The 27,531-nt window shown below is 38.7% G+C and overlaps 1 protein-coding gene across 11 annotated transcripts in view; it reads right to left on the bottom strand.

The window, feature by feature from the left end:
• Positions 1 to 790: 790 nt before the first annotated feature.
• LOC119033540 (cilia- and flagella-associated protein 46) overlaps positions 791 to 27,531 on the bottom strand; it is a 60,227-nt gene continuing 33,486 nt past the window's right edge. For 7 of the 11 annotated variants that reach the window (XM_037123806.1, XM_037123807.1, XM_037123809.1 and 4 more), the window contains 27 exons: positions 27,153 to 27,251; positions 27,018 to 27,078; positions 26,228 to 26,380; positions 25,813 to 26,013; positions 25,609 to 25,715; positions 24,959 to 25,141; positions 23,210 to 23,348; positions 21,225 to 21,422; positions 19,705 to 19,893; positions 18,605 to 18,721; positions 17,671 to 17,850; positions 16,574 to 16,747; positions 15,223 to 15,320; positions 14,869 to 14,942; positions 13,393 to 13,571; positions 13,054 to 13,148; positions 12,729 to 12,805; positions 12,148 to 12,321; positions 8,180 to 8,259; positions 7,647 to 7,695; positions 7,507 to 7,539; positions 7,005 to 7,107; positions 6,736 to 6,848; positions 3,492 to 3,573; positions 3,151 to 3,287; positions 2,115 to 2,201; positions 791 to 1,855 (listed from right to left, as the gene is read on the bottom strand). In XM_037123806.1, the coding sequence (XP_036979701.1) occupies positions 1,743 to 1,855; positions 2,115 to 2,201; positions 3,151 to 3,287; positions 3,492 to 3,573; positions 6,736 to 6,848; positions 7,005 to 7,107; positions 7,507 to 7,539; positions 7,647 to 7,695; positions 8,180 to 8,259; positions 12,148 to 12,321; positions 12,729 to 12,805; positions 13,054 to 13,148; positions 13,393 to 13,571; positions 14,869 to 14,942; positions 15,223 to 15,320; positions 16,574 to 16,747; positions 17,671 to 17,850; positions 18,605 to 18,721; positions 19,705 to 19,893; positions 21,225 to 21,422; positions 23,210 to 23,348; positions 24,959 to 25,141; positions 25,609 to 25,715; positions 25,813 to 26,013; positions 26,228 to 26,380; positions 27,018 to 27,078; positions 27,153 to 27,251 (3,295 nt within the window). In that variant the 3' untranslated portion in view covers positions 791 to 1,742. Of the gene's footprint in view, positions 1,856 to 2,114; positions 2,202 to 3,146; positions 3,288 to 3,491; positions 3,574 to 6,735; positions 6,849 to 7,004; positions 7,108 to 7,506; positions 7,540 to 7,646; positions 7,696 to 8,179; positions 8,260 to 11,113; positions 11,251 to 12,147; positions 12,322 to 12,728; positions 12,806 to 13,053; positions 13,149 to 13,392; positions 13,572 to 14,147; positions 14,320 to 14,868; positions 14,943 to 15,222; positions 15,321 to 16,573; positions 16,748 to 17,670; positions 17,851 to 18,604; positions 18,722 to 19,704; positions 19,894 to 21,224; positions 21,423 to 23,209; positions 23,349 to 24,958; positions 25,142 to 25,608; positions 25,716 to 25,812; positions 26,014 to 26,227; positions 26,381 to 27,017; positions 27,079 to 27,152; positions 27,252 to 27,531 lie in introns of those variants that run through there. The other 4 variants (XM_037123812.1, XM_037123813.1, XM_037123814.1 and 1 more) reach the window with 4 other exon arrangements.

The raw sequence follows: 27,531 nt of genomic DNA, 5'->3' as shown, positions 1-27,531 counted from the left end.
AGTTGTCCCTTGGTGCAAAGACAAACAAGCTGCTGAGACAGACAGTCAGCATCAGTTATTTGTTAGAATAAGGGAAACAAGAAAAGTGGTATCCAGCAACTTGGCTCTGAATGTCATCAGCTAAAGAACAAGCTGTCCAGGCCTCAGCGATGCAGACGGGAGCTGAGACAATAATTTCTTAAATGTTACTCGATAATCAGCAGTTTGTTCTAAAGGGTACAGTTCTCTGTGTTTATGAGCACCACAGCAGCACTACAGTCTGTGTGTGTCAGCACAGGAGATGCTCTGTAATCTCATCATCAATGTCTGACTGGGAAAATGGAGCAACATTTAAAACCAATTGTATGAGTCTGACTGTTGCACAAGGTGTCTGAGGCTGACTGAACCCAGACAAATCTAAGGTAATAAAATCTGCCTATACTAGCCCCTCTGAATCTCACTAATTGACACACTACGTCTTCTTTAATTCATATAAAAACCAAAGCGTAAAAAGAAGTTGGGGTTATATGTGCCAGACTGTGCCTCAAATCGTTTATTTTTAACCGGATTAAATGATCACGTCAAATTGTGTTAATTAGTAAGCTTTAAATGTGCTAGCAGGCAGATTTTATTACTTAAAAACAGATCCAGGCTAGTTGTTTTTCCCTGTTTCTTGTCTTTATGCTTACTTAAAGTGGCAACTGACAACCTTTCTCCCACTGCGTTTTCCAAATTGTTGGCACCACTGTTGCAAAGACAGCCGGATCGTTTCCATTTTCGCACATAACAAGAACACAGCACAAAATGTGAGTCTATTCAATCATTTAATCTATAAAAGAAATAGATCACCAGTTAGTCTTTCCTTTGAGTGTAACACCAACAGTCTCAATCTGAATCTCCCCAATTTTACATACAGTACATTAGGGTAAAAATCTAATTTGATCTGTGTGTTTTACATCTGCCCAGGAATAAAGCACTGGAATGCCACTGGTGACCTCCACTTTCTCTTTTGATTTTAGGTTTGACTTAATTACAATAAATAGGGCAGCATTCAAAACCTCAGGTCACACAGTTCTTACATTGAGAACATTTTCCCCAGTGGGTGTGTTTACCACTAAGGAATTTACTGAATTAACATTTGGTGCAATGCGGCAACAAATACAAGGATTAAGCTGGTACTGCAATGTCTGATAAAGGGATTCTGCAAATTAAAATGAACAGAAACAATTAGCCTACATTTAATTTGAGTTGACTAAAGAGAGGTCTAGCTGTTTTCATGTTGGCACCGTTTGACAGAGCATGTTTGGTGCACCCTCAGTTGCGGGTCAACTTTGCTCAACTCAGGGACTGATTTTATTAACATTCACTTGTTATGAAAACCACAATAGACAAGTCTTGAGCAAATAGCCACAAGAAAACAGTTTTCATTCATTTCATTTCAAATCCATTACAAACGCATATCAATCACCATTGATAATCATAGTGACTAATGTGGAGAGCAACTCTATTCACTCAATATGTCGAGTGTTACCTGTTACACAAAGAAGGTTCACTGTCATGTATATGTCTGAGTTCCCCTCTCCAAGAGCATTAGCCTTAGTTTTATTTCCCAGAGTCAGGCATTGTATTGTCTCTTAACATCTGCTATATATTGAAAAAACTATATTAAAAACTCTCATACTATGACAGCTGGCTGACATATATGCCAGTCATCATCCTGAGCCACGAAATGTAAGCGAGAAATATTGAGGATATACAGTAAATTACGTGACAATTAAGAAAGGGACCCCATACAGAATGCAGTTGAAGTCTGACGGTGTGACAGTCGTTTTGTGATGAACTTCATCTTCCCTTGAGTCAGTGAGGAGCTCTTGATCTGCAGAGGAAAACCACAGAAAGCAATAATTAAATCAGGGGTTTATATTGAAATCCAGCTTAGTTGGATTCATTATTTGAATGATTCTGCTTGACATTTATTTTTTTCCTTTGCAAAACAATCCAAGCCTTGTAATACAGAGAAAGAGAGATGTGTGGGCGTCTGCGATGTACCCATAAAGAACATGTTGGATGTTATTTACAGTACAAAGAAATTCAAATGTGAGGCTAAATGAGGTAATGTGTAGAATATACAGTACCATCCTTGTGATGTGGCATCTCTGAGCTGTCCCTTCTCCGCAGGGCATGGATGGTCTGGCCAGAGGTCTGTCTGTCCTTCAGTAGATCTGCAACACATGGTGACAGGCACATACTGTATTGCTGTACCTGCTAATAATGACCATGGGAATAATAAAGTCAATGTTTAACAGAGGTATAATCACAAGTCTTTGGCTGATAGTAAGGCCCAATCCCATTACAGCCCTTGTCTCTCTACCAGCCCATCTGTTTTAAGTGTTGACATACAGGCGTTGGGGCTGCAAGATTACCTCTCTAACTATTACAATTTGAGCTATGTGATATGAAAACATTTAGCATGTCTAGAAGATCCACACAATTAAATAATTGTGTCCACATTGAAGTAAGCGCAAAGGATGGCGCAAAACCTGAACAAAGCCAGCTTTTCCCTGTGGAAGTCTGTTGTGCGCACTCTCTGTGGCCCCCATAACAGTCAAGATCTGGGTAATTCTGGGAAGTGTTTTTTTTGCTTTGTGTGCCATGAGCAGCTTTCATAGGATTGAAAGGGCTCCTCCTCTGTCACTGTATTTTCCTTGCCGGATCCATGGTTTGTTGATGTCGCCCTAGCCAGCCAACCTTACATTGTTTTTTGTCTTTCGTGCATGACATTCTCGCATTTTGATTTATTATAATGTTGTGCTCCCCCCTTGTACACGACAGAATTTTATGTCCAGCAGTAACATTGCTGCACTATGTATGGCTCCTCCGATCTAAGAGCAAACTGGCAGGGTAAGAGCCCGGGTTGCTAATGTTAGCCAATAAAGCACCGCAAGTGTGCAAGTTATGGAGCAGTGCTCTTTTTATTAGGTGACTTGAATAATAATTGTCCCATTTTATGGGGGGAGATTTGAACCACTACCTCTTGTAACTCACTGTTCTGTGGGGTAAAGCAGCACTGGAAAATAATGGGTAGGGGTAAAAATTGGACACGGGATTGAGCCTAAATGTAGGATTATTAAATGTAGGAAAAGTATTATTGCTGCTATGTCCAGCACCTACTGTCTAGAACCTTGGCCATATTTTGTGTGTTTTGTTGAAGACTAGTCTGCCACTGGTTGAGGACAATACAGCCGACACCACCCAAACTCATCAGCAGAGCAGTCTCCAGTGGTTTCTCCAGGGCAAACTGTTCCGAACTGGAGAGGAGAGAAATGGTGAGATTATGAGCGACAGAGGGAGGGGAGCTGAAATACTGGCTAAGACAAAAGACAAAAACGACTCTAGCAAGGGAATCCAGTAAAACACATTTACGGTAAAAAGACAGATATAAATAGGAAGATATCCGAGAGGACATTTATCTGAACAACTGAGAGCCTTATTCAATAAAGCTGTTTTGTTACCTCTTGTGCATGTCAGAGTTTAATTGGCGGAGAACACTGACATTGTTCTGAACCATGTCAAAGAGCAGAGCCATGCGACACTCTGAGGAGAACAAAAATCATCATCATTATCTTGCAGGAGGATAAATAAAGCTCTTTTACGAGTCTATGTATCTACATAAACCTCCTCACAAACAAAACACACAACACACATACTGCAGAGTGCTAGGTGCCGGTCATGTCATGTCCTGTCCTGTCCTGTCATGTCATGTTATATCATGTCATGTTCTTTCTTAATGCTTAAATGCACACAGCGTGCACCTGTGCCTCTGACTTCTTCATATACATTTGCAAATGAAGCATAAATCACAGCTTCCAGGATGTCCATCATGTTCTGCCCCTGACAAAAAGAGATGTTCTCAGCTGTTCTCATGTGTACACCTGAACCTTAAAGGTACTGCAAGGAACTTTTTAGTCTCAGTTTAACACTGATGCCTATGAATGACCTGTATAAGCCAACAGTGAAAAGATTGGCCATTTCCATATAGTTTTTGTAGTTATCCTTGGTACCTTGTTGGATAAATCATGAAGCTATTTTTTTTGTTCATGTGTTGTCCATTTACATGAATGGGGAACATTGCAGGGAAAAGGTTGATTATTTAAGTATGAATGTTATGAATGAGAAAAGTCATATCTGGAATGTGCTGGGGATGAACTGGGGATTTTCACTTCTTAAGAAAGAAGCTGCTCTGTAGTCTGGTGGTACGAAAACACACAGAGCACAACGTCCATCACTTTAAGTTAGAAGAAAGACGTGTTACACTTTCTCTTTAACATACATACGTTTTTTAAATTCTATTACTTAAACATAACATTTAGGCTGTTTTAAACACAGTGTAAACCAGACAGGAAGAGTTATTTGAACACAGTTCCTTTATTGATTACTACACAAGACAAGCTTTTACTGTACGAGCACTAAGACCTGTAGGTGTGAGGAAAATGCTGCTTGGATCAGTCACCAAGTGTGTGTCAGTGAGGTCGTCGACCGTCTTCTCTATTGCAGCAAGGACAGGCTGTGCCTCACAGCTATCATTGGCTTACTTCCGATACAGTGACAATCATGTCTGTGTCTGAACCCACGACACCGCTGACCCCTTTCCCTCCTCCCCCTCCTTGCTATATGCTGTTGCCTGGGGCCAGAACGGCGGTCCTCTCTGATGTGAGCCTCAGTCACTGTCACTGCGGCGTTACAGTCATCGAGCTTTGAGCCATGTTAAGATGTAATGTAATTACCCCAACAAGATAAAGATGCAGTGACAAAGTAACACAATTCCCCAATAAGATATGAGTACAGATGGTGCAGCGTGTCCCGCATGACACCTTTTTTCTTCTGAGAAATACAAATCTGCCATCGCCTAATCATATCCTGATGGCCAATTAGGTAGAACCGATCTGGTGTGCTGTGAAGTAACAGCTGGAATTCAAACCATGGTGTCAGTCACACTATAGTTAGCAGCACTAATGCCAGGCTAGCGGGTGGCACATATGTCTGGCCTGGGGCGAAGCATAAGGCCATCCTGACACTCTGTCAGTCACGATGTAAGTCCACCCATCCTCAGACTACCTTTGTTTGCTGGTGAGAGAGTAGGAAGAAGTCATGAATATGAGTGCATATTTGTTTTGTGAAATATCTCCGAAAGTGTGACATGCTAAAAATTTAAAGGTCCAGTATGAAGGATTTAGTGGCACCTAGTAGAGAAGTTGCAAAATACAAGCAAGTGAATATTCCTCCCATCCTGTCTCCCTTTCAGGGCCTGTAGGAGAACTTACAGTGTCCTTCAGGTAAAGTAAAAATGCAAAAGGTCATCTCTAGAGCCAGTGTTTGGTTTGTCTGTTCAGCACGAAAGTCTCTGGAAAATGACCAGCTCCCTCTAAGGTTACTAAAACACAAATGGCTGTGAGATAAAGGTGATTATACACTAATAAGGACATAGTTTTGAAAATAGTTTTCCATTTCTGCAAAGAGAGCCCCCTAAATCGTACACATTGGACCTTTAAAGAGTACAGAGGGAGGAAAAGGGGATGGGTTTTTAGTTAGATGCTCCTTCAACGAAAATAAAAAGACGCAGCAATGTCTTAGTTCTATTTATCTGGAGTCACTATGTTTGTCTTCCTGGATCCACACTCTTTTCATACATTTTATAATCTATTTGTCGCAGATATTTAGTCATTGTTATCTGTATGTTCAGTGATTTTGTTGGCCTGTTTGATATAAGTGACATTTGTTGCACATTTTCTGAGGTTGCTTCCATTTTTTCTCCTTGGGGGAGTTTTTCCATACTTGAACTGAGGGTCCAAAGACAGAGGGGTGGTGCACCAAAGAGCGAGTAAAGCCCACTGGGGCAATGTGATGGGGATTTTGGACTTGGACTTTAGGCTGAAATGATTCAGTTGATATCTGTCTGAAAATACTCCAGATGTGTTATCTTGTATGACTTTATGCTATAATTAGTCAGTAAGATAAAATGACAGTAAAATTAGTATAATTTTCTTCATTAGTCTTACAGGCACTCAGTGAAGAAAGAACAGAAAGTCTACTTGTTACAGCAGAACAAGGATATTTCTATATATATTTCAGAGGATGAACGATTGATATGTTTAAAAGAGATTAAGCCTACTGCTCCATTTACTGCTTACATAACCTGCAAACAGCACTGCTCCAAATTTCAATCATTCATTCATTACAGTATTTTGCCTCATATTTTTCATCTGCATTTATTTAAAAGGCCTTTTGACGCAAGGCGCTGTGTGTTTCATAAAAGCTGGTACATTACTAGGACATCCAACGCTCAAGAAATCTGATGACACAGACTGATTATATATTTTTCTCATCAGTTTGTGACATTTATGTGACATGGTTACATTTCTATCAATAGCAGATATATCTGTTATTTGGAGAGGGCCTACAGAAATAAGGCAGAGTAACGCAGAGTGAACACATGTTTTTACTGACAACCCCAACTGATGTATCTACTGTCAGTCCAAAACAGAAATAAGAGTGGTGCCAGTAACAGTGATGGGCATATTCTAAGATGTCCGTGTTGCTGGTGTTATGTCTGGATGTGTTGTTGTACAGCAGGATTATGTAGATATCAGCATACTGTAATTTTTTAATACATCTACACAGACATTATTTCAAATAAAAATGCTCTTAGGTTTATTAAAAAAATATTTATTGTAAATGCAGAGTTTGGGCATACAGTACCAGAGAGGTTGAGGGCTGCTAGTTTGGCAGGTGGGATGTTTGCCATGAAGCGCTCCAGCCCCAGGTAAATGAAGGCACTGCACCTGCACAGCAGCTGCTCTACCTCAGACAGGCTGGATACACATTTGGGGAAGGGTTAGCAGCACAGAAATTATTAAGTGTGCTGCAATGTAACAACTAGAGTTGGTTCTCTGTATCTTCAGTGCAAGGCCCAAATAAAGACACGCTGCATTGGATTGCATTGCTTTGGTCTACTTAAAGGTTCTTACCTTGGCTTTTGTTTGCTGCCTACAAAGCCTTCCCACAGATGGGTAAAGTGCTGGTTGTGTCTTTCCAAAATCTCCTTCATCCTCATGCTCAGACTGGTCCCTTCTGTGCCGCACAGACAACGACACAAAAAGATGATGAAAACTTAAATTTGCTAAAGTTGTGACACTAACTGGGAGCTGCAATGCAACTCATACAAAAATTAAAATATTGTATAATAGTTAACTGTAAAATAAGGATGCTTTAAGGGCTACAAGCTGAAAATAACAATACCAACAGCAAACATAAATCACAAAAACACTCCCAAAAGAGTCCACAACACACCACCCATACAGAACCTTAAAAAAAAGCTAGTACAATTTACCGGCACTGTAATTTTTCATTAACAAACATTTATGCCCTAAGAGATAGCTACAATATACAGTAGTCTTTTCAATTATGTACATATGTAATGTACATTATGTGATGTAGTCCCTCTAAAAATTGATTGAATTAGTTACTTACCAAAGTGGCCTTCATTGTGAGGGTCAACAATGTCTGTGAAGATGTGTCAAGAATAATGATCAACGAAAAAGAGTGCAATAAATATAGTTTATCTCATATTCCATGAAAAAAAAAAGTTTTATACTGAGCAAAAAAGATACATTTGAAGTTACGTGTGTCCACTGGGAAGGTGTTTGAAGGCAGCGTCATCTGGGCAATACATTAAAGTTTAAACAGATTAGGACAGTTACAAGCATAGTGTATACTGTGTATATATATATATATATATATATATATATATATATATATATATATATATATATATATATATATATATATATATATATACACACACACACACACACACACACACACACAGTCTATAACATATACATCTGCAAAAACTGATGGTGTCAAAGAATGAGAGTGGATTTTTAGACAGAGGAGATAGAGCAAAAGAAATGGAGGCAGAAAAGAAAAGGGGATGGTGGAAAAAAAAGAAGTGGTGCATGACAGGAGATATATGCTCAGAAGCTTGAAATAGGATCTTTATGAAAACACATTATGTAATTGATAGAAAAACCACACTTAAAAGGGAGGCGAGGTGAACTTAAATTATTGCCAGTGCTGACAGCAGGTAAATGTAATATTGCTGTCTGTATCTGGCAGGCCCAGATTAATTTACTGAACTCACCACTTTGATGGCTTGGCTTTGATCTTCTCTTGCCTTAGTTCCTTTGCTACCTTTGGTCTCCTTTTTGTTGTCACTTTCAACTGCCACAAACAGGAAGCAGAATTAATACATACACTTGTCTGCAGGGTAGATTACACAGCATTTGGACTGCGGGGGGGGGGGGGGTGCGCACTCACTATCTGTCAATGACATTTACTGGTGACTTAAACTGAAGAACTGTTCTGAAAGTTTCCTCATAGCTACATTAAGCAATTAATTCAATTACATCATCTAGAACAATACTGAATTTAAACTCGAGCTGGATTGACCGATTGGCTGATTGACGGGTTTATCAATATTATCATTATTTCAGTTCAACTGTGAAATATCCTACCATCATTTCATAGTTTTTTTCATTGCAAAAAATGCCTTTATCGGCTGATATACAGTATGGATTTGCGAGAATATGTGACCACGTGATCTTGCAATTCCATGTTGCCAAGCTTCAAGCTATGCTGATTGGTTCACACACAGGTGGTGAACCAATCAGTCTCCCCCTCCAGTGAAGCTACTGGCAGCTGGAGACAGCAGCTCTGGGCATGGATGAATGGCCGTAAGTGAGAGAAGCTGCTGTTCATAACAACAATGAGGTTAGCTCAGATGCTGCTATAGCCTCAGTTGTATCAGAACTGTAGAGTATAATTCATTAAAAGAGGAGAAACAACTATAACTGAAGGCTTGTCCTGATTAAAAATCAGTAAGGGAAAAACACTGGATTAATATAAAGAAGTAACAGGATAAGTGTTCTGCTTTCTGTCTGAAGCTTTAGTCAGTTTACAGCAAAGCATCTTTCACTCTAAGTCAGCTGACCTGTGTTTTATTTACGAGCAACTTCCAGGGCTGTTCTATAGCCTGAAATCATGGGACTGTCTTTTGTATGCTTTAACCAATTGTACTTCTGTTCTGCTTCTTTTCCCAAATCACTCCTAAAATGTTAATGTAATATATTTGATCCTAATGTGTTTGATTCACAACTCTAGATACAGAGACACAGACAAATTTGAGGCTGTAAGAACAGACATCCAGACAAAGACAAACATTTACTACCTGAAGGCAATCTTTTTATAGTTTGTGCTAATTTGTCCTGTGCATACTTCATGCAAAGCACTGCACAGAATAACAAATAGCCCTTTCAAATGTGGTTTCAGGCACTATATCTTCTTGACACAATGGTAAACTGTAGATGTCAAAATTATGGTAATGGTGGTCCAGAAAAAACAAAAACAAAAAGAGACTTTCTTTCTGGTCTCATCATCTCCCATGTGTTTGATCCAGACATTCAAAAATTAGATTAGGAAATACATATTCGATAGTTTCCTTTCTGTGGCATATGTAAGTGTCAAATGACACACACACATATACACTAGTTTAACAGTAACCTTTGAACATTCATTTAAGTTATGCACATGATCCAACCTTTAAAAAGGTAAAAGTGTCTGCAGCATCAGACTCCATGCTCTGTCTGCCCCCCTTTTCTTTCTTCACAAAATATTAGTGTAGAGAATTCCCCCAAGGATTGAAGCATCATTGCCAAAAAACACTGCTCTTTTTCTTTGGGATATTACACTCATAGTAAACCATACAAAACCTCGAGAGACTGGAGAGACACAATGAGCTGGATAATATTAATCAAACTGAGGTTTGTTCTTTTTGGTTAATATTTGTTTTACCAGAAAAATACATCTAATGTTTCTTCTAAACTGTCTTTTAATCAGATTCTGTTATTACACATTAAAAAGTTCCCTGATGTTTACGATAAAGTACAGTAAATAATAACTGCAATATACAGTAAAATTGTGAAGACGAAAATGGTAATAGTGCAACATTTAACCTGAACTTACACGAAAAACAGATATTCTTGACAGAATGTCACCGCTTTTTTATAAATGCTAGGGATTTTTTTAAAATAACAGGTCCCAGATGGACTGTAACTAAACACATTTAAGATCCGTTTTTTAAAAAACTAAAACTTTTTCCCAACAAGGTCTGTATCTGACAGTAGAATTTCAGCCGGCCATCAGTGTGAATCTACAGCACCTCAGAAAAACTTCAACATAAAGCTCCATGTGATGAGTCATATACTGTATTACTCCTCGACAATCAAATCTATAGTCCTGACTCTAAATTGCTCTAGCAGGCAGGGTGAAATGGCCACAGTTAATGGACATCCACTTTAGCGAAGCAGGCCGACGCGTTCACGGAAGTCCACATGACGTTCTGCATGGCAGCAGGATGTGAAATGACCTTTCTTTCCTGAAAAAATTCCATTTCTATGGATGGCCGCCTGCAGTCTAAAGAGTTCTGAGAAGCAACCCTCCACTAATACTGTAAAAAAATGACCATTCTAATTATCAACAATTTCCCAAATAAGATGATTCAACTGCATTGGCTTAAATTTCCCACAACAAATCAGTTTTTTTCCTGCAGTATCTTTGATGGGCAAAATGCATTCCATGCTAATTTTAAATTTTTTGTTGTTCATTGTCATATTTTGATGGTTCTTTACCTGTCACCATCTATTTCACATTATCTCTTGCTTAAATAACTGCATAATTATTTTCATAATGTCAACAAAAATAAATATGAGCAGGTTAATGAAAAAGCTCTACACTTAGGTCTTTGTTAGACAAGGAGCATTTTAGAAATTATCAATGGAAATGAGCGGAAATGAGTAATCATAGATCTTGATTTATCATTCTTTGGACAATTAAAAAACTATTAGTACTCTTACAATCCTAAAACAGCTCCTGTTTAATTAGGACAGTTATAACAGACTGAATTAATGCTGAGCAGGAATTCTCCTGATGCTTTAAGATGTGTTTGAAATGACATCTTCCAGCCAGTCAAGTCATATGCACTTCCATATTCAAACAGGTTTCTAATAATACCTGTGTTATATAAAGTACGGAATTAGTCATACCTTTTGTATACACAATAACTAGCTCTTACATCATTTATGTGTCGTATCTTTAAATGTTCATCTGTATGCATTGGGCAATCATGTGTGTCTCTGGGTGCTTTCTGTGTGGTCCCTATGTTTAACACACAGAACAAACATAGTTAACGCTTTCTCAAGCACTCAGGGCTAACAAATGACTAATTTGCAACTCTACAGTGGCTGGCATTTTCTGGTGTTAGTTGACATTCAGTGTTACTGAGGAAAAATACATCACTTAGCACTGAATGCAACTGTTCACTGGATTGCATAAGACCCAATAATAGAACCATTAAATCATATGAATAATACAAGATCATCAGACTTAGAGTCTACAAGAATAACTGCTCAACAGCATGTCAAAGGTGAAATGTGTAAGAAGTGGCAAAGTGTCAGAGGTCACTATAAAAATAGGGGACAAGATATAACCAGAGTAACTGTTGCTCAATATATTCTTTGCAGTAGCTATCTATAGCTGTAGGTACTAGCTGCAGGACAGGAGTGAGTTTAAGGGCGGTCATCTCCAATGTTGAAAAAGCAGCATCTAGAGTGGTGAAATAAAAAAATGATTTGCCCAGTAAATAACAACTGTTGGAACACAGGAAAGACAACCCAGGATAGTTTTTGCTTATTTTTCTTTCGTGAAGTTTGAACCAAGTGTTTTTTTTATAAAGAGTTAACAAAGCAGTTAAGTTCAGCAGTTTGATAAAAGAGATAAACTTGATTACATTAGCTGACAATTGTATTTTTCTGTTTAATAAGGATAATAGGTGTAAAACTATTTCCTGTCTTGACATGTTTTTATCTAATTTTGTATATTTAATACACTACAAAAGTTAAAACAACTTGTGAAACATGGTAAACTTGCTGAAAGCATACAACAATTCTTGCCATATGTTACACATTACTCCTTTTAAAGTTGCATGTTCATCGGACTGGTTAGGACTCCTTAGGTAGTACTTGCAAAAAATGTATTAATGTTTGTCTCTGGTACCTTTCTCTGGTTCCTCTCTGTTCAGGCGACTGTGGAGTAACTGGAGGGAGAAGTCTCGTGACACAGAAGTCAGGCCTTCCCCCTGCAGGACTGACAAGGCTTCCAGTGGCAACTCCAGCAACTTCCTGTCTGCCAGCAACACCAAGTACTCCCCTGGTTCTGCTGGTAACCTTACTAATGCACAAACACATACAAAGCACAAACATCTTGATATATGCTGCATACTTCATGACACCAAAAAAATATTTGAGGTGTAATAAGGTATACAATATATGTCAAGTGGATCTATAACTTCTCAAGTCCATAATTTCTGATGTACATAGTTGCATGTACATAGTTGCTGTGCTGTGTGTGTGAAATAAAACTGTATCACATTATTTCACACATATAGCAACAATGTTGGCCAGAGGGGGGTGAGCTGCAGTTCGCTGGAATAGAAACCTGCTGACAGGGTGCCAATACAAAGACAGAAATCACAGCAGATGTTTGAATGGTTGTCTGTATGATAGACTGTATAGATAACCGTAAGGCCCTCAGGCTGTCACAGACACAGGCAAGCTCACAACATGCTCTCCCTTTACCTGAGCTGCCTTTCTCTCTCTCTTCTTTATCTTTGGTTTTGGTCATCTCAGAGACTGGTAGTGATGCATCCTGGGGCCTGAGGAGGGAAGGATCATCAGACGAGGATTAGTGCACTGCCTTATGTCTGACAAGAGTGCCAGATAGCATCAGGTAGTGCATGATGTGAAAACGTGTTCAACAGAGACGAACACTGAAACTAGTCTCTCTTTGTTTTGAGCTCACACTGAAGAGACTTTTCTTACAGTGGACATTTGTACCAGCCACAGTAGCAAAATCTTCACTTCAAAGTAGCAAAGGAGTCTGATGGCACATACACTACTTCACCTTAAGCAGGAGAAGTCAAACTGGGTGAGGAGTGGATTCAAATAGTCTTCCATATCTTTTACGATTTCTCTGAACGCTTGTTCTGCGGCAGTTTTCTGTAAGAGGGAACAACAATAAAGAGAAGGGAGTTCAGTAGCTGTAATGCAGTATTCATTGTCTCAGGCCCCTGATTACTTATATGCACATCTATTGCAGCATCAAAATGCTGAATGAAGAAGTCAGCCAAGCGGGCAGAGGCATGAAATGATGATAATAGCAGTAGCGTGAGCTTATTTATGAGGCTTGCAGTGGATAATGTTAATAGAGTGAAAGAAGCTTAGAGGTCTCAACAAGACATACATGGAGAAAAACTTGATGCTCCTGAGAGGCCTCCAGCCTGCTCTCAGCTCCCTGCCAACAGGCTTCCTTGAGGAGGGCATGTCTGGTCTCCTGGCCAAAGGCCCAAATCCGTTCCCTCAGTGCCAGCAGAGCCCGCGGGCAGACTGAAACCTTGGCCACCCCAGAGCACGCCAGGGTACCTGCAATCACAGAACTGACACACAATCAGACATGCAGACTCACAGAAACATTCAGGCCTTGTAATTGGTCCCCGTGAGCACCTCCTCCTCCCTTTCCTCCCCCTACCCCTTTGAAAGATCTTCTTCTCTCTTCTTCTGTCTTGTTTTTTCACATCTTGTTTTTTCCCCCACTGTCTCCTCTGTTTCATGAATTTGTCCTACTTCTCAGGCAATGAGTTTAGAGCCCTTTTTTCCACAATGTCTACAACTTCTTATGTGAGAGTAGTCCCAGAAAAGGTCATGTAAGCAGGTGTTACAGTATGCTAATACCCTGTGATGACTTATGAAAGCTGGTGTTTCATGCCAGGCCAGTAGAACAGAGGTCAAAGGGAAATTAGTTCTGCACTGTGTCTGCTTTTCCCCTCTCCATGTCTTCATTAAAACTGAACTTTTCATCTGCCCTGCAGATAAATGTTACATGGGAATACTCAATTAATTTGGCTCAATTTAAATGCTGACAACAAAGCTACACTCAGCCTGGTATGTGTGTTGAGGACCATATTCTCCAGGGCTGTGGAACAATCAACTTAGCCTGTCTATTAGTGAACACTGGTTTAATATAGGGGTGCACTGTTCCGACATCAAGATCGGATATCAGCCCCGATATTGACAAAATGGCTGGATCGGAAAAATTGACAGATCCATGGGCCGATCCATACTCCATCGCAGCACATCCTATGTCATTCGTCAGCAGCAAGTGTGTCGCATTCTGGAAAAGCACAAGTTGTTGTTTGACCAACTTTTTCTTAGTTGATTATCAGGTTCAGCTGCTATGTTTTATTTTGAATTCCTGTTTGCAGGACTTTGCATGTAATATATCTTTTACATGTTTACAATGTTCGGTTACTGTTTACTATTGTATGTTCAACCAATACACTAATTTGTTTCTGTGGCTACATTTGATTTATTTTAATTTGAGAAATCTGATTACATTCTGTTTTAAATTTGAATGCACTGTTGTTTTTTTAATTAATAAATAAACAAGAATTCAATTTTTTTTTTTCACATGTTTACAATGTTCGGTCAACATTTGATTATTTTGTCTTAGGAAAGTCTGGCACCTTTAGTCTCTTCCACATGGTGGAAGAAAGGTATAAGGTGGAAAGTATACAGTTTATTATTAATTCAGCAACTGTATCGGATTGGGATCAGGTATCGACAGATATATAAAGCCCAGGCACTGATATCGGTATCAGTATCGGGACTGAAAAAGTCGGACATGTGCATCCCTGGTTTAAAAATGCACAAGTACGGTCACCTGTAACTTGCACCGTCTTTCCTTTTTGATTTGGAGCTTTGGTCATCTCATAAAAGGCCCCAAAAAGTTCTGACCTGAAACCAAAACATATTGTTGTTTAAAATAAACATAAATGCAGTCTGTCTCTATCTGCAAGTAATATGCAGTAGTTAAAACCATTGGCCCTCTAGTGGCAAGAATAAAACATTGCAAGCCCCTTCTGCTCTAGATATAACTGTAGGCTGGATCTCATGTGACTTGCAATCATCAACTTATGTATGATGAAACATTTGGAGAAAAAAAAAGGGCAGAATTTTCATAATGGTAATAGGACAGTTATAGTGAAAAAACAGCAGAGAACACAATTGAAATTACCCATCCTCAGAGTGCTGAAGCAGCAAAATCTTCAGGTTCGGTGGAAGCTCCGCAAGGATGTTCAGGTGGCTGGGACTGATGGTCAGATGGCTGAACGACTGCAAACAGGAAGTACATTTTCAGATCACATATTTAACCTTTGAGGAAGTCTCTTTACTTCATTTGAATAAAAGGTTTTTAGAGAGCATAAAAAGAAGGATATTCGTCTTACAAATTGATTTACAAGGACTATTCATTTGTATCAAAATGTAACAGGATTGTGAAAATGGATAAGTGATTTGATATGGACAAAGGGGGACAAAGTGCTGCTTAATTGTTCCGCTAATATTTTTTGGGATCTTAAAAGCCCAACTATTAAAAATATGAGCTATTTTGTGAGACATTAGGATATCTCGTTGAAGCACTCACAGCACGATTGGCATCATAAATGTGATAAATGAAAGGCTGTTTTAAAGCAGTAAGTATTTTGCTTTCTTCTTCTCTAATTTACACACACTGTAGTATCAAAATCGCTTTTCTGAATAAAATCATCATCAATTAATTATTATTATATCTAAATTGGAGGTGTTTGCTTAGTCCTGATCATTGCTCGGACATATCTATTCATCAAATGTTATTACCGGGTGAAAAATGCTCCCTGAATCAGGTCCTTTCATTAGTTACAGCTAAGCTGTTCTGTATGCAATCTAAACATTTATCATCTTCAACAATACTAATGTGCAGGGTCAGTATTTCTTTGTTTGCAGGCCAAAGTTATAAACAAAATATCTTAAAATACTATTTTTAATAAATATTATTAAAAAATGATCAACAATGGCAGTACATTAAAAGAACAACAATATAAATGATCTGTATATCGTCTAAATTATTAAAGCTGATTGGAAGAGCACCTTTATTCAAGACTTCCAGACAAACCACACACAGGAATGTTTGCGGTCTGAAATAAGTTTTTACTTTGTCATGATCATGTCATGATCATGAAGAGCATATTTCAGGTTTAATTGCTTCTGTTAATAAAATATTTAAGCAAACTACTTAACTTGAGTTAAATTAAGGACCATAATCATAATCATACAATTAGGTACAAACTACACCACTAATTATAAGGCAACTATTCATTTCTATTGTCACTGTTATCTCATTAACATGTTTCTGCCTTTCAGGGGGGCGTTTTCACCTAACTTCTTTCACAAGGCTGCAGATGCCACTAAGCTGCCCTACATACCAGCCAATGTCATTCAGAGCAAAGGCCGTAACAGCACCAATATCGTGTTCCCCATCAAGGGAGTTTACAAAACTGAGTGTGACAGCATCCATAAATCATGAGTGGGGAGGTTTGGTGACCCAGTACCTTAGATAGGCTATTGAGGGAGTCCTCCACCCCCTTCAGCATGCTGCTGGGCCTCTCCTCCTGAGAGACAAGTAGTTTCCTGTGTAGGCTGAGCAAAGCAGAGAGCTGGGACACACTGGTGTCAGCACAGGCAGAACTTAGGACCTCAGCCATTGTAGCAGCAGTGCAGCAGCTCTGGGAGTAAAACAGAAGATGGATGAAGGAGCTGGTCTGTAATAGCTGGAATAATAGTGGGTGATGATATCCTAAAGAATACCATTAAGTAAGTGAGGGTGATGTGTGGGTACTGATGTAAGGGATAGGGATTGTGTTGTGCATAGAGCAACCTGTGTTTCTATGCTGTAGCTCAGTGACATCGTATGGACCCCCATTTCATACTATGTACTATATGTAGAATTTTTAACAGTGCACAAAACAGTGATCGAATTGAATAGAAACCTGGGGTAACACTTTTAATAACCATCATTATTAAATGGTAAATGTATAGTTAATTAAACTTTAGTTAAGAGTTATCTTACTATTAAAAACAATGAAATGCTTTATAAACCGTTTATCAAACAACTGTTTATTGTAGCAACTGATGTTTCTAAACCTTTACAATTGCTTAAAGGTGTAATATATAAGAAGTTTGCTGAGGATGTTTAAAAACTATAATTATCAAAAGAATGTAAAGAAATAACCATGTTGACATAAAATGTATTGTGTTGCAGAGATATCTGAAGTTAGCATGCTAATCAGCTAGCCTGGCCTTTTTCATTATACCACTCTGAGCCTCCACTCTAGAATGCTAGCTGCACAGCTAACTGAGCTAAATAGCTGTGTCTGCAGCAGCAGTTAGCTGTCGCTATGGTGATATGTTGCCTGTTAATCGTACAAATTGGAGAGAGTGCCAATTCTTACAACTTGTACCTGATGATGAATTGCTTATAAAGCATTTCATTGTCTATTAACAGTAAAATAACTATTGACTTAAGTTTAATTAAGTATAAACAAGCTGTTAATGATGGCTATAAAGTGTTACCAAAGAGGATGATTGGCATGTAATCGCTATACATGATACAAACACTGCATGTTCATGACACTTTGAAGCACAATACCTGAAACAGGGCAAGATGTTGACCTGCCACTGCAGGATCGGACTGGCCATGACACTCCAACATGTTGGCAGAAGCATCAGCAAGGATGGAGAGGGGAAGCTTATGGTGGAGACAAAGGCTGACGACTTCACTCAGTGCCCTACTGGCCTGTGCCAACAGCTGCTGGGCTCTATTACTCCTCTGCTCAGTCACACACAAAAAGCACATACAGATTAACATCCTCATACAGTTTCAAATTCAATGCAAGTACAAGTCTATCATAATCAGTCTAACATTCAAAAGGTACCATTATGTCACCTTTAAAATGCTGGCAAATATATTTTCTTTCTATATTCCTTTTCACAAAATGGATAGGTTTGATTTCCTACACTGATGGAGTCATAAGTTGCTGTAATCATTCCCCCTCACCACACAGGCCATAAGACACTGTTTCCTAAGTCTTCAATGTAGGTATTTACAGTTTTTGCTCCTGATAAGGCTGGAATGTTTTATGATACTTTGATAAGTTTGCTATGTCTGGCAACAGTACTTTTAAGTCCCCCAATGGCAAAAGTACAATAAACAAACTGATTAAAGTTGTCTGTGAAGGCATTCATCCCATTTTGATACCTCAATATTAAAAATAACATGTGTAATTTTTATAGTAATTCATCTCATGCACCCCAGTGAACACTCAACCTTACAATATTATCAATTTAATCTAACTTAATATTCCCAAACGTTGCCATATAAATAATACATTACCCGATTTTATTCTGTACCTAGTTTGATGTTGACAGTAGATCTCTCTGCGCTGACTTTCAATATTAAAACTATGCAGAGCACCCAAAAATGTACCTCTGGGGGATTTGGGATATGATGTGAACCTCAGCATAAAGACCTTAGATTAGAGATGAGTCAGAAGTAATAGAGTCACTTGTCAGGAGGTATGCACCTGCAGCTCAGCGCTTTTGGCAGAGGTTACCCTCTGCTCTCTTCTGCTTGACCCTCTGTCTTTTTCTGAATCCTCCTCCTCCTTGGAAACAGCTTTAGGGTCAGGCAGGGGCCCCTTCTGAACAAAGTTATTTCAAGATCAAAGAACAGTGATCGTGATTAGTAATAAAATACCGTCATGACCATAAACCATGAAAACCTGGGCTTTTCTGTCTTATGTAAGTTGAAATCCCTCTTTCTAACCCCAAGAAGACTTTTAGCCTGTTTTTCAGTTTACCACCCATTTGTCTGTGTGTGTGTGTGTGTGTGTGTGTGCCACGAATAGAATCCCTCAGATTTATGACTTCCATTATTAAAGTTTTTCAGTCTTAAGTGATTTTTGTCTGGTTTGTCATTTATTTCTTAAGTCTAAATGTTCATCCTAAAGATTCATTTATTTGTCATATTACATCACCAGGGTCGCAAAATGAAACACAGGTTAAGTCCCCTTATGCAACATAGAAACAAAAAACAAAACAAACTAGAATGCAAATGGTGAATTAAGGAGTCTCACAGCCTGAGGAAAGAAGCTGTTGCATAATCTGGTGGTATAGCAGTGGATACTTCTGTAAATTTTTCCTGATGGCAGCATAAACTCAAACTCAATAAACTCAATATTTTTAAATATATGTCAAGCAGACACAGTTGATAGTAGAGTTACTTCAAAAAGGGACAGAGATATAGTGGCAGTTTCACTTTCAGTCTTACTTAAAGCAACCTTAAGTAGAAATTGGCATTTTGGCATTTTGGCAATTTGGCGCCCCCACCCGCAGTTTCTTAGTGCAACACCACTGTCATGAATACAAACCCCAGGTCCATGTTTAGACCACACTTCAAGGAAGATTTTCATTTAATTTCTGGACTCAGAAAAACAGGTTACACCTTGTGTTTCCAACAGTCTTTTTTCCGTATCTAATTAATTCAATACATTTCCTTGTGCATCTCTAGATAATATATCAAATTCTATAATTTTCTATCTGGAACACAGTGCTGATGAGAACCCTGACAAGTATATAACTATACATCATGTGTAAATGTATATATGGGTTCTTGGCTGTCTACCTGTTTGTGTCTGTCCCAAAGAGCGCACAGATGAACTGGATCCTTCTGTACAGCCAGCAGTCTGAGGTACTTTCCCAGCAGACTCAGAGAGAGAGCCCTGATCTCCATGTTGTCCAGGCAGCGAGAACTGACTGCAGCCAGCTGGCCCAGAGCCACCTGCCCCAAGGTACTGCCCACACTCATCCATTCCTGGACAACACACAGGGAAGTTAAGGTCAAATGAGGGGATGGGTCATAGGCAATGTACTTACTTGTACTATCATCTGTCAAACAACTATTTGGATTAACATTTCTTTTTTTTTCCACCAGGAAAATGTATTACAAAAGCTGTTCAAAGGCAGCATTGTAAGAGGAGGAAGAGGAGTGCTGTCAGTGGAGTAACAAGAAGTAAGTACCCTGGCTTTAAATTTATCATAACAAATACTGATCTCCTGCAGCATAAATACAAAGTGAGACAAAGAGGAAGTAGGAAAGAGCAGAAAAGAGGAAATACATGGAAATATAAAGTACATGAAAAATAACACAACGTTATCGGGTCTTTATGATTCCACCTATCATACAGTCCAGTATAAGCACTCATTGATGACCAAACTTGTGCTCACAGCATAAAACCCTTCTCAGTCTCCAAATCTAAACTCTTAATATTTAAATGCAAATTGCAATGTAGAGTTCTGCTTGTTGCAGTTGTACAATTGCTAACATGTTACTTGGCTTAGTGGCAGAATGGAGAACATTCTTAATCTAGTGTAACTGTCACATGACTTGATTTTAGGGAAGTGTAAGGGGTACATTCTTCCTGAAGGAAAATCTTTCTTTTTTGTTTAAAAATTCCATTACTAGGGGGAAAATATGTTATAATAAAGGTTATATCTTCTCTGTTATTCTGAGTTGAGTGAGTGTTCGCTATCCCACCCTTGGCAACTTTTCAAACATTTTATGAATACAACTGTTTCCCAAACCCAGCACCTCATTATGAAATCCTAAATAAATATGAATGATGGAAAATCCTGAACAGTGGTGTCCCAAGTTAACATCAATGGGAAGATGACTTGGAAAGTTGGCTTGCTGCTGTGCTTGTTTGGTTATAACAGTGATAAATATAGAAAACTGTTTGTCCTGGCATCCTCTTTCAAAGTCATTAAATCAATTTCAATAAGAAAAAATTAAGAGTGGGGCTGGTAAGGAAAATGCCCTGACATCTAACAGAGAAGCTAACTAAAAGCTAAATTGTTGGTTAGCCGAAAGGGAATTGCTCTCAAGAGGAAAATTAGGCATTGCCTGGTGTTACTTAGCCTGTGATATTCCCCAAGTGGCCATGAACCACAACTAACCAGCACGTCCCTTTGACCTACATAGTAAGACTGAATACTTAAGTTCATATGTACGTATTGACCTAAACTGCTCATGTTCAGTGTAACAAAGACATGACATCTTTTGAAATTCCCTTAAAGTGCTGTTTGAAGTGTTTCAAGTCTGATTATGTCTAAACAAATACAAGAACAGATTTGACCCAGCCTTGCCTCTTCTATGGAGTTAGGTTCAGGTGTGCAGCATGTAAATTCCTCCATTGCTATCTCAGCAGCAGTCTTCCTCTGCCGGGCCAGAGCTTGGCGTTTCTTCTCAGCACAGTGCTCTTCCAGCATTGCCAGACAAAATTCTGCCAGGGTGAGTCGCAGACGCAGCAGCCTCCGCATGGCTGCCAGAGACAGTCCATGACTCTGACAAGGACGAAAGTACAAGTATAAAATTCAAATATGAGAAAATGCACTCAAAATTAAAACCAAATGTACTGGGTAAACTGTAACACACACCAAATATACACATGAGCATATATGAGTCAGTATAAATGTCACTTTTGTCATTTACTCGCTTTACATTTTCAGATTATCATTTTACATTTTAAATTAGCTTTTTCGATTTCATTTTTCTTTTAAGTACTTTTATATGTACTGATTAAACTGTGTTAAATTTCCCTTAAATATCAAAAACATATTCCATGCAGAGACAGATGACAAATGCATGAGAAAAAGAAACCCCTGCTTCTGGACTTGGAAAATATATTCTGCACTGAAAATACTGACAGCAGCACCCATTAAAATATTTAATCTTAAGGGGAATGCCAGCCTTTCTCCTCGTTCCCCCATTTCTACCACTGCAAGCAACTCAAGTTTCAATGATAACGAAAATGCCACTGAACACTTTCCGATATAAATAAGCTGCCAACCTGAAAGCAGAAACTCATTCTCTTTATAATGATGAAAATTATGACTACTTAAAAGGGTAAATGAAAACAATTGCTCTAATTTGTAGGTTAGGGTTTAAGAGTGGACTGTGATGACGTGTCCACAGACAAATACCAACATAGGCAAGATGTGTGATCAGATTTCATGAGATACAATGACAGACACAAAGAAAAACTTGGGGTGAAATCCACTAATTTAGAAAAAAAGATCTGAATATGCCCCAGCTCATTTAAGTGATTACAGCTGTTGTCCATTGTCTCTAAGGCAGTCTGGATGTCAAAACTTACAAGTGCAGCAGCACCATCTGCTGAGAGTACACTGTCACAATCCAGCTCCACATGTCTGAGTCAAATATCCACTCAATATTTAATCAAAAGCTCGATAGAAAAAGAATTTGCAGCAGGTGTGAGAGTTGTTCAATCAATCTTTCTTTCATGATTCTATCAACATGGAAATCAAGGCTGCAACCTGTGTTTTGCCAGTCAATCTCTGGCACTGAAACCCTCAGATAACCTCATCTGTATGAGAGCTTGTATTGTGTCTAGATAAAATATGATTCTAACACCCATCTGCTGTTGACAAGTGAAAGTAATGAAGGCTTTATCTGTTTGTGTCAGAACATAGATAAACTGTGGCCCGAGATGTAAACACACAAATATACACACAAATATTTAGCAAAGATGTCAGACAGCCCAGAACTGCAGAATATGATAGTGGCACAACGGGGCCTTAATAACCTCATGCAGCTGCTTAATTGTGATTCTGTCAATTAGACTGTTTAGGAAATGAACAGGCAGACAGCACAAACAAAGCCTCTCTGTCATTTAGCCATGAACAGGGCTTTTCATAAGAGAGCCCTTCTTTCTCACAACATGCTCAGATAGCTCTCTAAATAGGATCAAACATTTTGCCATCTGCACATGTCCATAATGGGCCAACAATTTTAGCCAGAAGTAACAGGCAACCAAATGCACTCACACAATTATTCACAGCATTTCTTTTAAGCAATACTGTAGTAATGCTTTCTCCTCTGCCAAGTAAGTAATTTCTGGTTCTCACTGTCAGCAACATCCTCTGCTGATGAGTATCCTTAAAAGAAAGTCGAGCAGTTTTAACTGGTTAATAGTGTGGATAATAGAAGAGATAATAGAGATAGAAGAGAGAATGTCTCTCAGAACTTTTGAGAGCCTCACAAAGTTTTCGAAAGATTATCATCACAATCAAAGATGGGTTTTCAAGGAGCAGGCATGCACTTTATCTACCTCCTCCTGAGAGGAAAGTATCCTCTGAGCATTCAGCACGGCATGTTCCTGCTCTGTAACAGCTTGCTGCATCTGGGAGAGGCTGTCAAGCAGGAAGCGCTTTTTGTCCTCTGTAGAAGTAGTGTGGTTAGCTAGGATTCTGTGGAGCAATATCATTAACAGAGAGAAAACAAAGTAGGATTATGTAAGTATGAAAACAAATACTGAGTGATATTGAGCATATGAGACTACATCGGGTCTCACACAAGAGCCACTACAAACAAATTCATTCTTATTTGGCAGGTACTTTCTTTTGCTTAGAATTTTCTCTTAGACTCAAACACAATTCAGAAGTGGCCCAAACCTGTTGAATGAGTCATGGACAGATAGTCTGCCTTTGTCCACTGGTAAGAAAAAAAAAATAATAATTTGAATGAATGAATTAGATTTAATACAAAGATTAATCAAAATAAACACTGTGTAGTGACCGTATAACTAAGACAAACATTATGGTGCTACATGTAAGAATTTTGTCATGTCAAAGATTTTACTGTGTTACAGAGATATTTACTGAAGTCATAATGCTATTCTGTTAGCGCCGGCTAGTTTTCTCATATTACCACTCCGACCCCCTAGCACGGACAGCTAACTGTATAGCCAACTAAGCTGATGGCAGCTACAGTTAGCAGCATTTGGCAGCTACTCTGTTGATATGTTGCCAACTCCCCATTTATTTGGAATAGGAAATTCAACAGGTGGCCAGTTCTTATTGTCAAGTATCATCATCTGTTGTATAGACAGTGTAACATCACCTAATGCAGACCTCATGGTAGTTATGAATGTTTTGTTTCAGAGAGACAGTTTTTAAGCATCTAACTTACATTTACATAGGCATTTAGAGCATTTAGCAGACTTTATGTTAGACCTTTCACTCTTCAGTTCTGTCACACTACAGTGCTGCTCTAATGGCACACTGTTTACAGCTGTATTCAAAATGTTTCCTAATTGTTTTGGGCTTCTAATCATTGACTGACACTGCTAAACTTATTATCTTATTGTTTGCTAATTTCTGACAGCTGAACTTGAAACCCCATGGTGTGAAAATGAACAGTTGGCCTGATATGGCAATGATGGGGGTTTTGATTGTGTTCATCACCAAATCCAACAAACACGCACCTCCTCATGAACAAGTTGTGTTTATCTGGCTAAAGTAAGTTATTTTATTTTGGTCCAAGTTTGCACAGTTAAGGGAGTTCGGTGAATCCAAGTTAAAAATGCTGCCATGCCAAAAAATCTGCACAGAAAAAAGTAAGAGAGGTTCAGGAAGACAATATGAAAATGTTCTTGCAAGGAGTGGACCGTGTATAAGTCTGGCATAAGTGTTACAGTAGTATGACATAACTCTTTAAGGAGAAGTTCACCCAAAAAGGAAAATTCAGTCAATACTCACGCTCATGCCTATGCAAATTCAGTTGAAGTTCACAAAACATTACTAGAGCTTCACAGCAAAACAGTGTTGCAGTATTCTTCTGTTTTCTGTTTTCTATCAGCATGGGGGTGAATAGATAATTACTTAATTTTCATTTATAGGTGAACTTATCCTTTAAGTTAAACTTTTATTTGCTTACTTTTGGGATTCAACTGCTAAAACCCAGCAACATGCACTGAGGCAAAGCAAAAATTATTTTTGCATGGTATATTATATGGTTTCAAGAAAATCCCAAGTATAATGACTAACATTCAGTCTAGGCTTATTCTTGGCTGACTAACCTTAGGCCTTGTGCATACTCGACATGTGCCTCTGCTGCATATTGTTTATAGCTGAGTTTGGTGAAACCACTGGCGCAATCTCTGAGTGTATCACAGGCAGCCATTAGCATCTGGACAACCTCGGCGCTGAGTGTCTCTCCAGGTTCACCACCACCAAGGGCATGTATACATTCAGTCGCTCCTCTGGAACAGAACACAACACTCCATTGGATCAGAATAAACCACTTACATAAATGTGTCTGGTTAGACATTTAAAACATGATGTTTGGCATTTATGTGTAACAAATACATGTTGAAAGTAGGTTTCACACATTGAAGACAATATTTTAGCCAATTGACTTTTGTTGGAGCATACTACGTCTTCAAGGAGGAATATTTACCGAGCTCGTCAGGGCCACAGAACTTGTATACTCACAATTTCTTAATATACTCAAGTCTCTTTGTCCTGCAAAAAACTGTGTGAGGTAAGTTCATATATCTTCTTATTACTCTTTATTTTCTGATGATTACAGCGTACATTCTTTTTTCCCCCAAATTAAACAGCTCAGAAATTATACAAATTCTTATCAAATACAACAGCGCACTGAAGGTGATTTTAACCAGGAGAAATCACACATTTAGCAGGTTTGACCACAGAAGTTTGTGTTTACCTCATCTCTAATGAAGTGATCAAGAAGGTGATTTCTGGGACTCTGTTTATTCGCTGCTCTAGAAGTAGCTTCAGAGCTCCACAGCCTTGTTTTATAACTTGAGCCAACTGTGAAAGAAAAATAAAACAAGATGGGCAAAAATTTTCAGTACAAAAAACAAATAATCGTACTTTAGAGTGTTGCTACAATGTAGTGATTCTGTACCTTAGTGTGTGTGCCACGGTCTCTCTGACCGACCACAGCTCTGACCTTGGAGAGGGTCAGCTGGTACCAGAACTCCTCATCACCGCCTAGGTTTTGGGCCTTGTCCAGCAAGATCACAGCCTGGCCATAGTTCTGCTCTTCACAAGCCAGCATGGCAAGACTGAGCAAACTTCTTGCCATTGCTTTCTGGTCTTTGAGTTTCTTAACAGAGACAATTTGAAGGACAGTTATAGTGGAGCAGAAAATTAGCAGAACATTGCTGCAAATACTTCTACTTTTTTATCTACCATAAATTATCGACCATTAGCAAGACCGCCGGAAAATGAAAATGTATAAAATGGTTCAGTCTGGTTCAGTTCAGTGTTATATTGTCATTTGATTAGACTTTATTTTACTGTCTTGTCTTCCAACTCACCACAGCCAGAATGTGGGCCTCTGCCAGGAGCTGCCTGGCAGGTTGATAGAGCCCCATAGTGAGGCAAACCTCAGCTTTGTCCAGCCAAATGTCCTGAGCACACACATCCATACTCTCTTGCCCAGACCAAGCCCTTTCATCCATTTTAACTTCCTAAAAAAAAATCACAAAGATACAGGATTATTCTTTATTGTTCTATATCGACTCAAACTGTGAACTGACAATTGGCAGACAGCTTTGAAAAGTATTAACAGGTTGGATTCTTTCAAGACACAGGGTACTATGTATTAGTCCACTGGAACCACCAAGCAAAAACATAGATGCAACAGAAGTGTTTATGCTTCAGTGGCAGAAGGTCAACCTGCTGTTAGAGTTAGAGTGTTAGAGTGGCCTCTGCCGCCAGTGTTTATGGAAGAACTGTAGATTTTGATATGAATTTCACATCTATAATAGGCTATTGTACAATACTTTACATGAAGAAGGACAAGAAAAAATTATAACCACCCAATTCATTAATTAATTAATTAATACAAATTCTCATCTCACATAACTGACTTAAGAGTTAAAACAGTCTTTATGAGACAAGTAATTTGACTGCGGTAATCCTCACATATTAACCTTCCATCAGTCAGATAAAGCTACTTGTTCTTGCAAGTCATCCTCTAAGAAGCAATAAGCCACGAGTTAATTAAAAGTTAGACATTTTAGTGGTCATTTCTTTAACTAAACCATCACAAATGTGGAGCAGTGGATATAATATTCAATTTATTTCATTGAGAAGCTAACAGACCTGATTGGAGGCTTTGTGAAGGTCTCTCTTCTCTTGTGAAAAAGCCATCAATTTGTAGCACCTGCAATCATGATCATCATAGGTCAATAAAGCAAAATGTTAAAATGTTAAAACTTTGTAGTTGAGTAGACATACTCAATCCGTTCTTGTTCTTGGATTCTACTCAGATTCAGGAGCTTCTCGTGATATGGTGAATGTGTGTCCAGAGCCAGGCGACAACAGGTCCTCACAATTCTGAATAGTTGAAAAAAGAGCAATAAGAAACCACAAAGTCACTACTTAAAGTTAAGTTATTGAGTATTAATAGGATTTGTAAAAGTAACTGATGGCATGGCATACAGCTCACTTCACTCCCTTGCAATTTTTCACAGTATAAATAAGTAGCCTGGAGAGTCATGCAGCGATGAGCAGCAAGCCAAGGGGGTCTAGTTCTACATGAATATTTTCATTTTCAAACTCTACAAAATGGTTTTTGCAACATCGCTGTCATTTGTATCATATCTGTAACCAGCTC

The sequence above is a fragment of the Acanthopagrus latus genome, chromosome 15 (assembly GCF_904848185.1).
Source record: "Acanthopagrus latus isolate v.2019 chromosome 15, fAcaLat1.1, whole genome shotgun sequence".
Taxonomy (NCBI): Eukaryota; Metazoa; Chordata; class Actinopteri; order Spariformes; family Sparidae; genus Acanthopagrus; species Acanthopagrus latus.
Note: the sequence above shows the minus strand (reverse complement) of the source record. Positions and strands in the feature narration are given on the sequence as shown.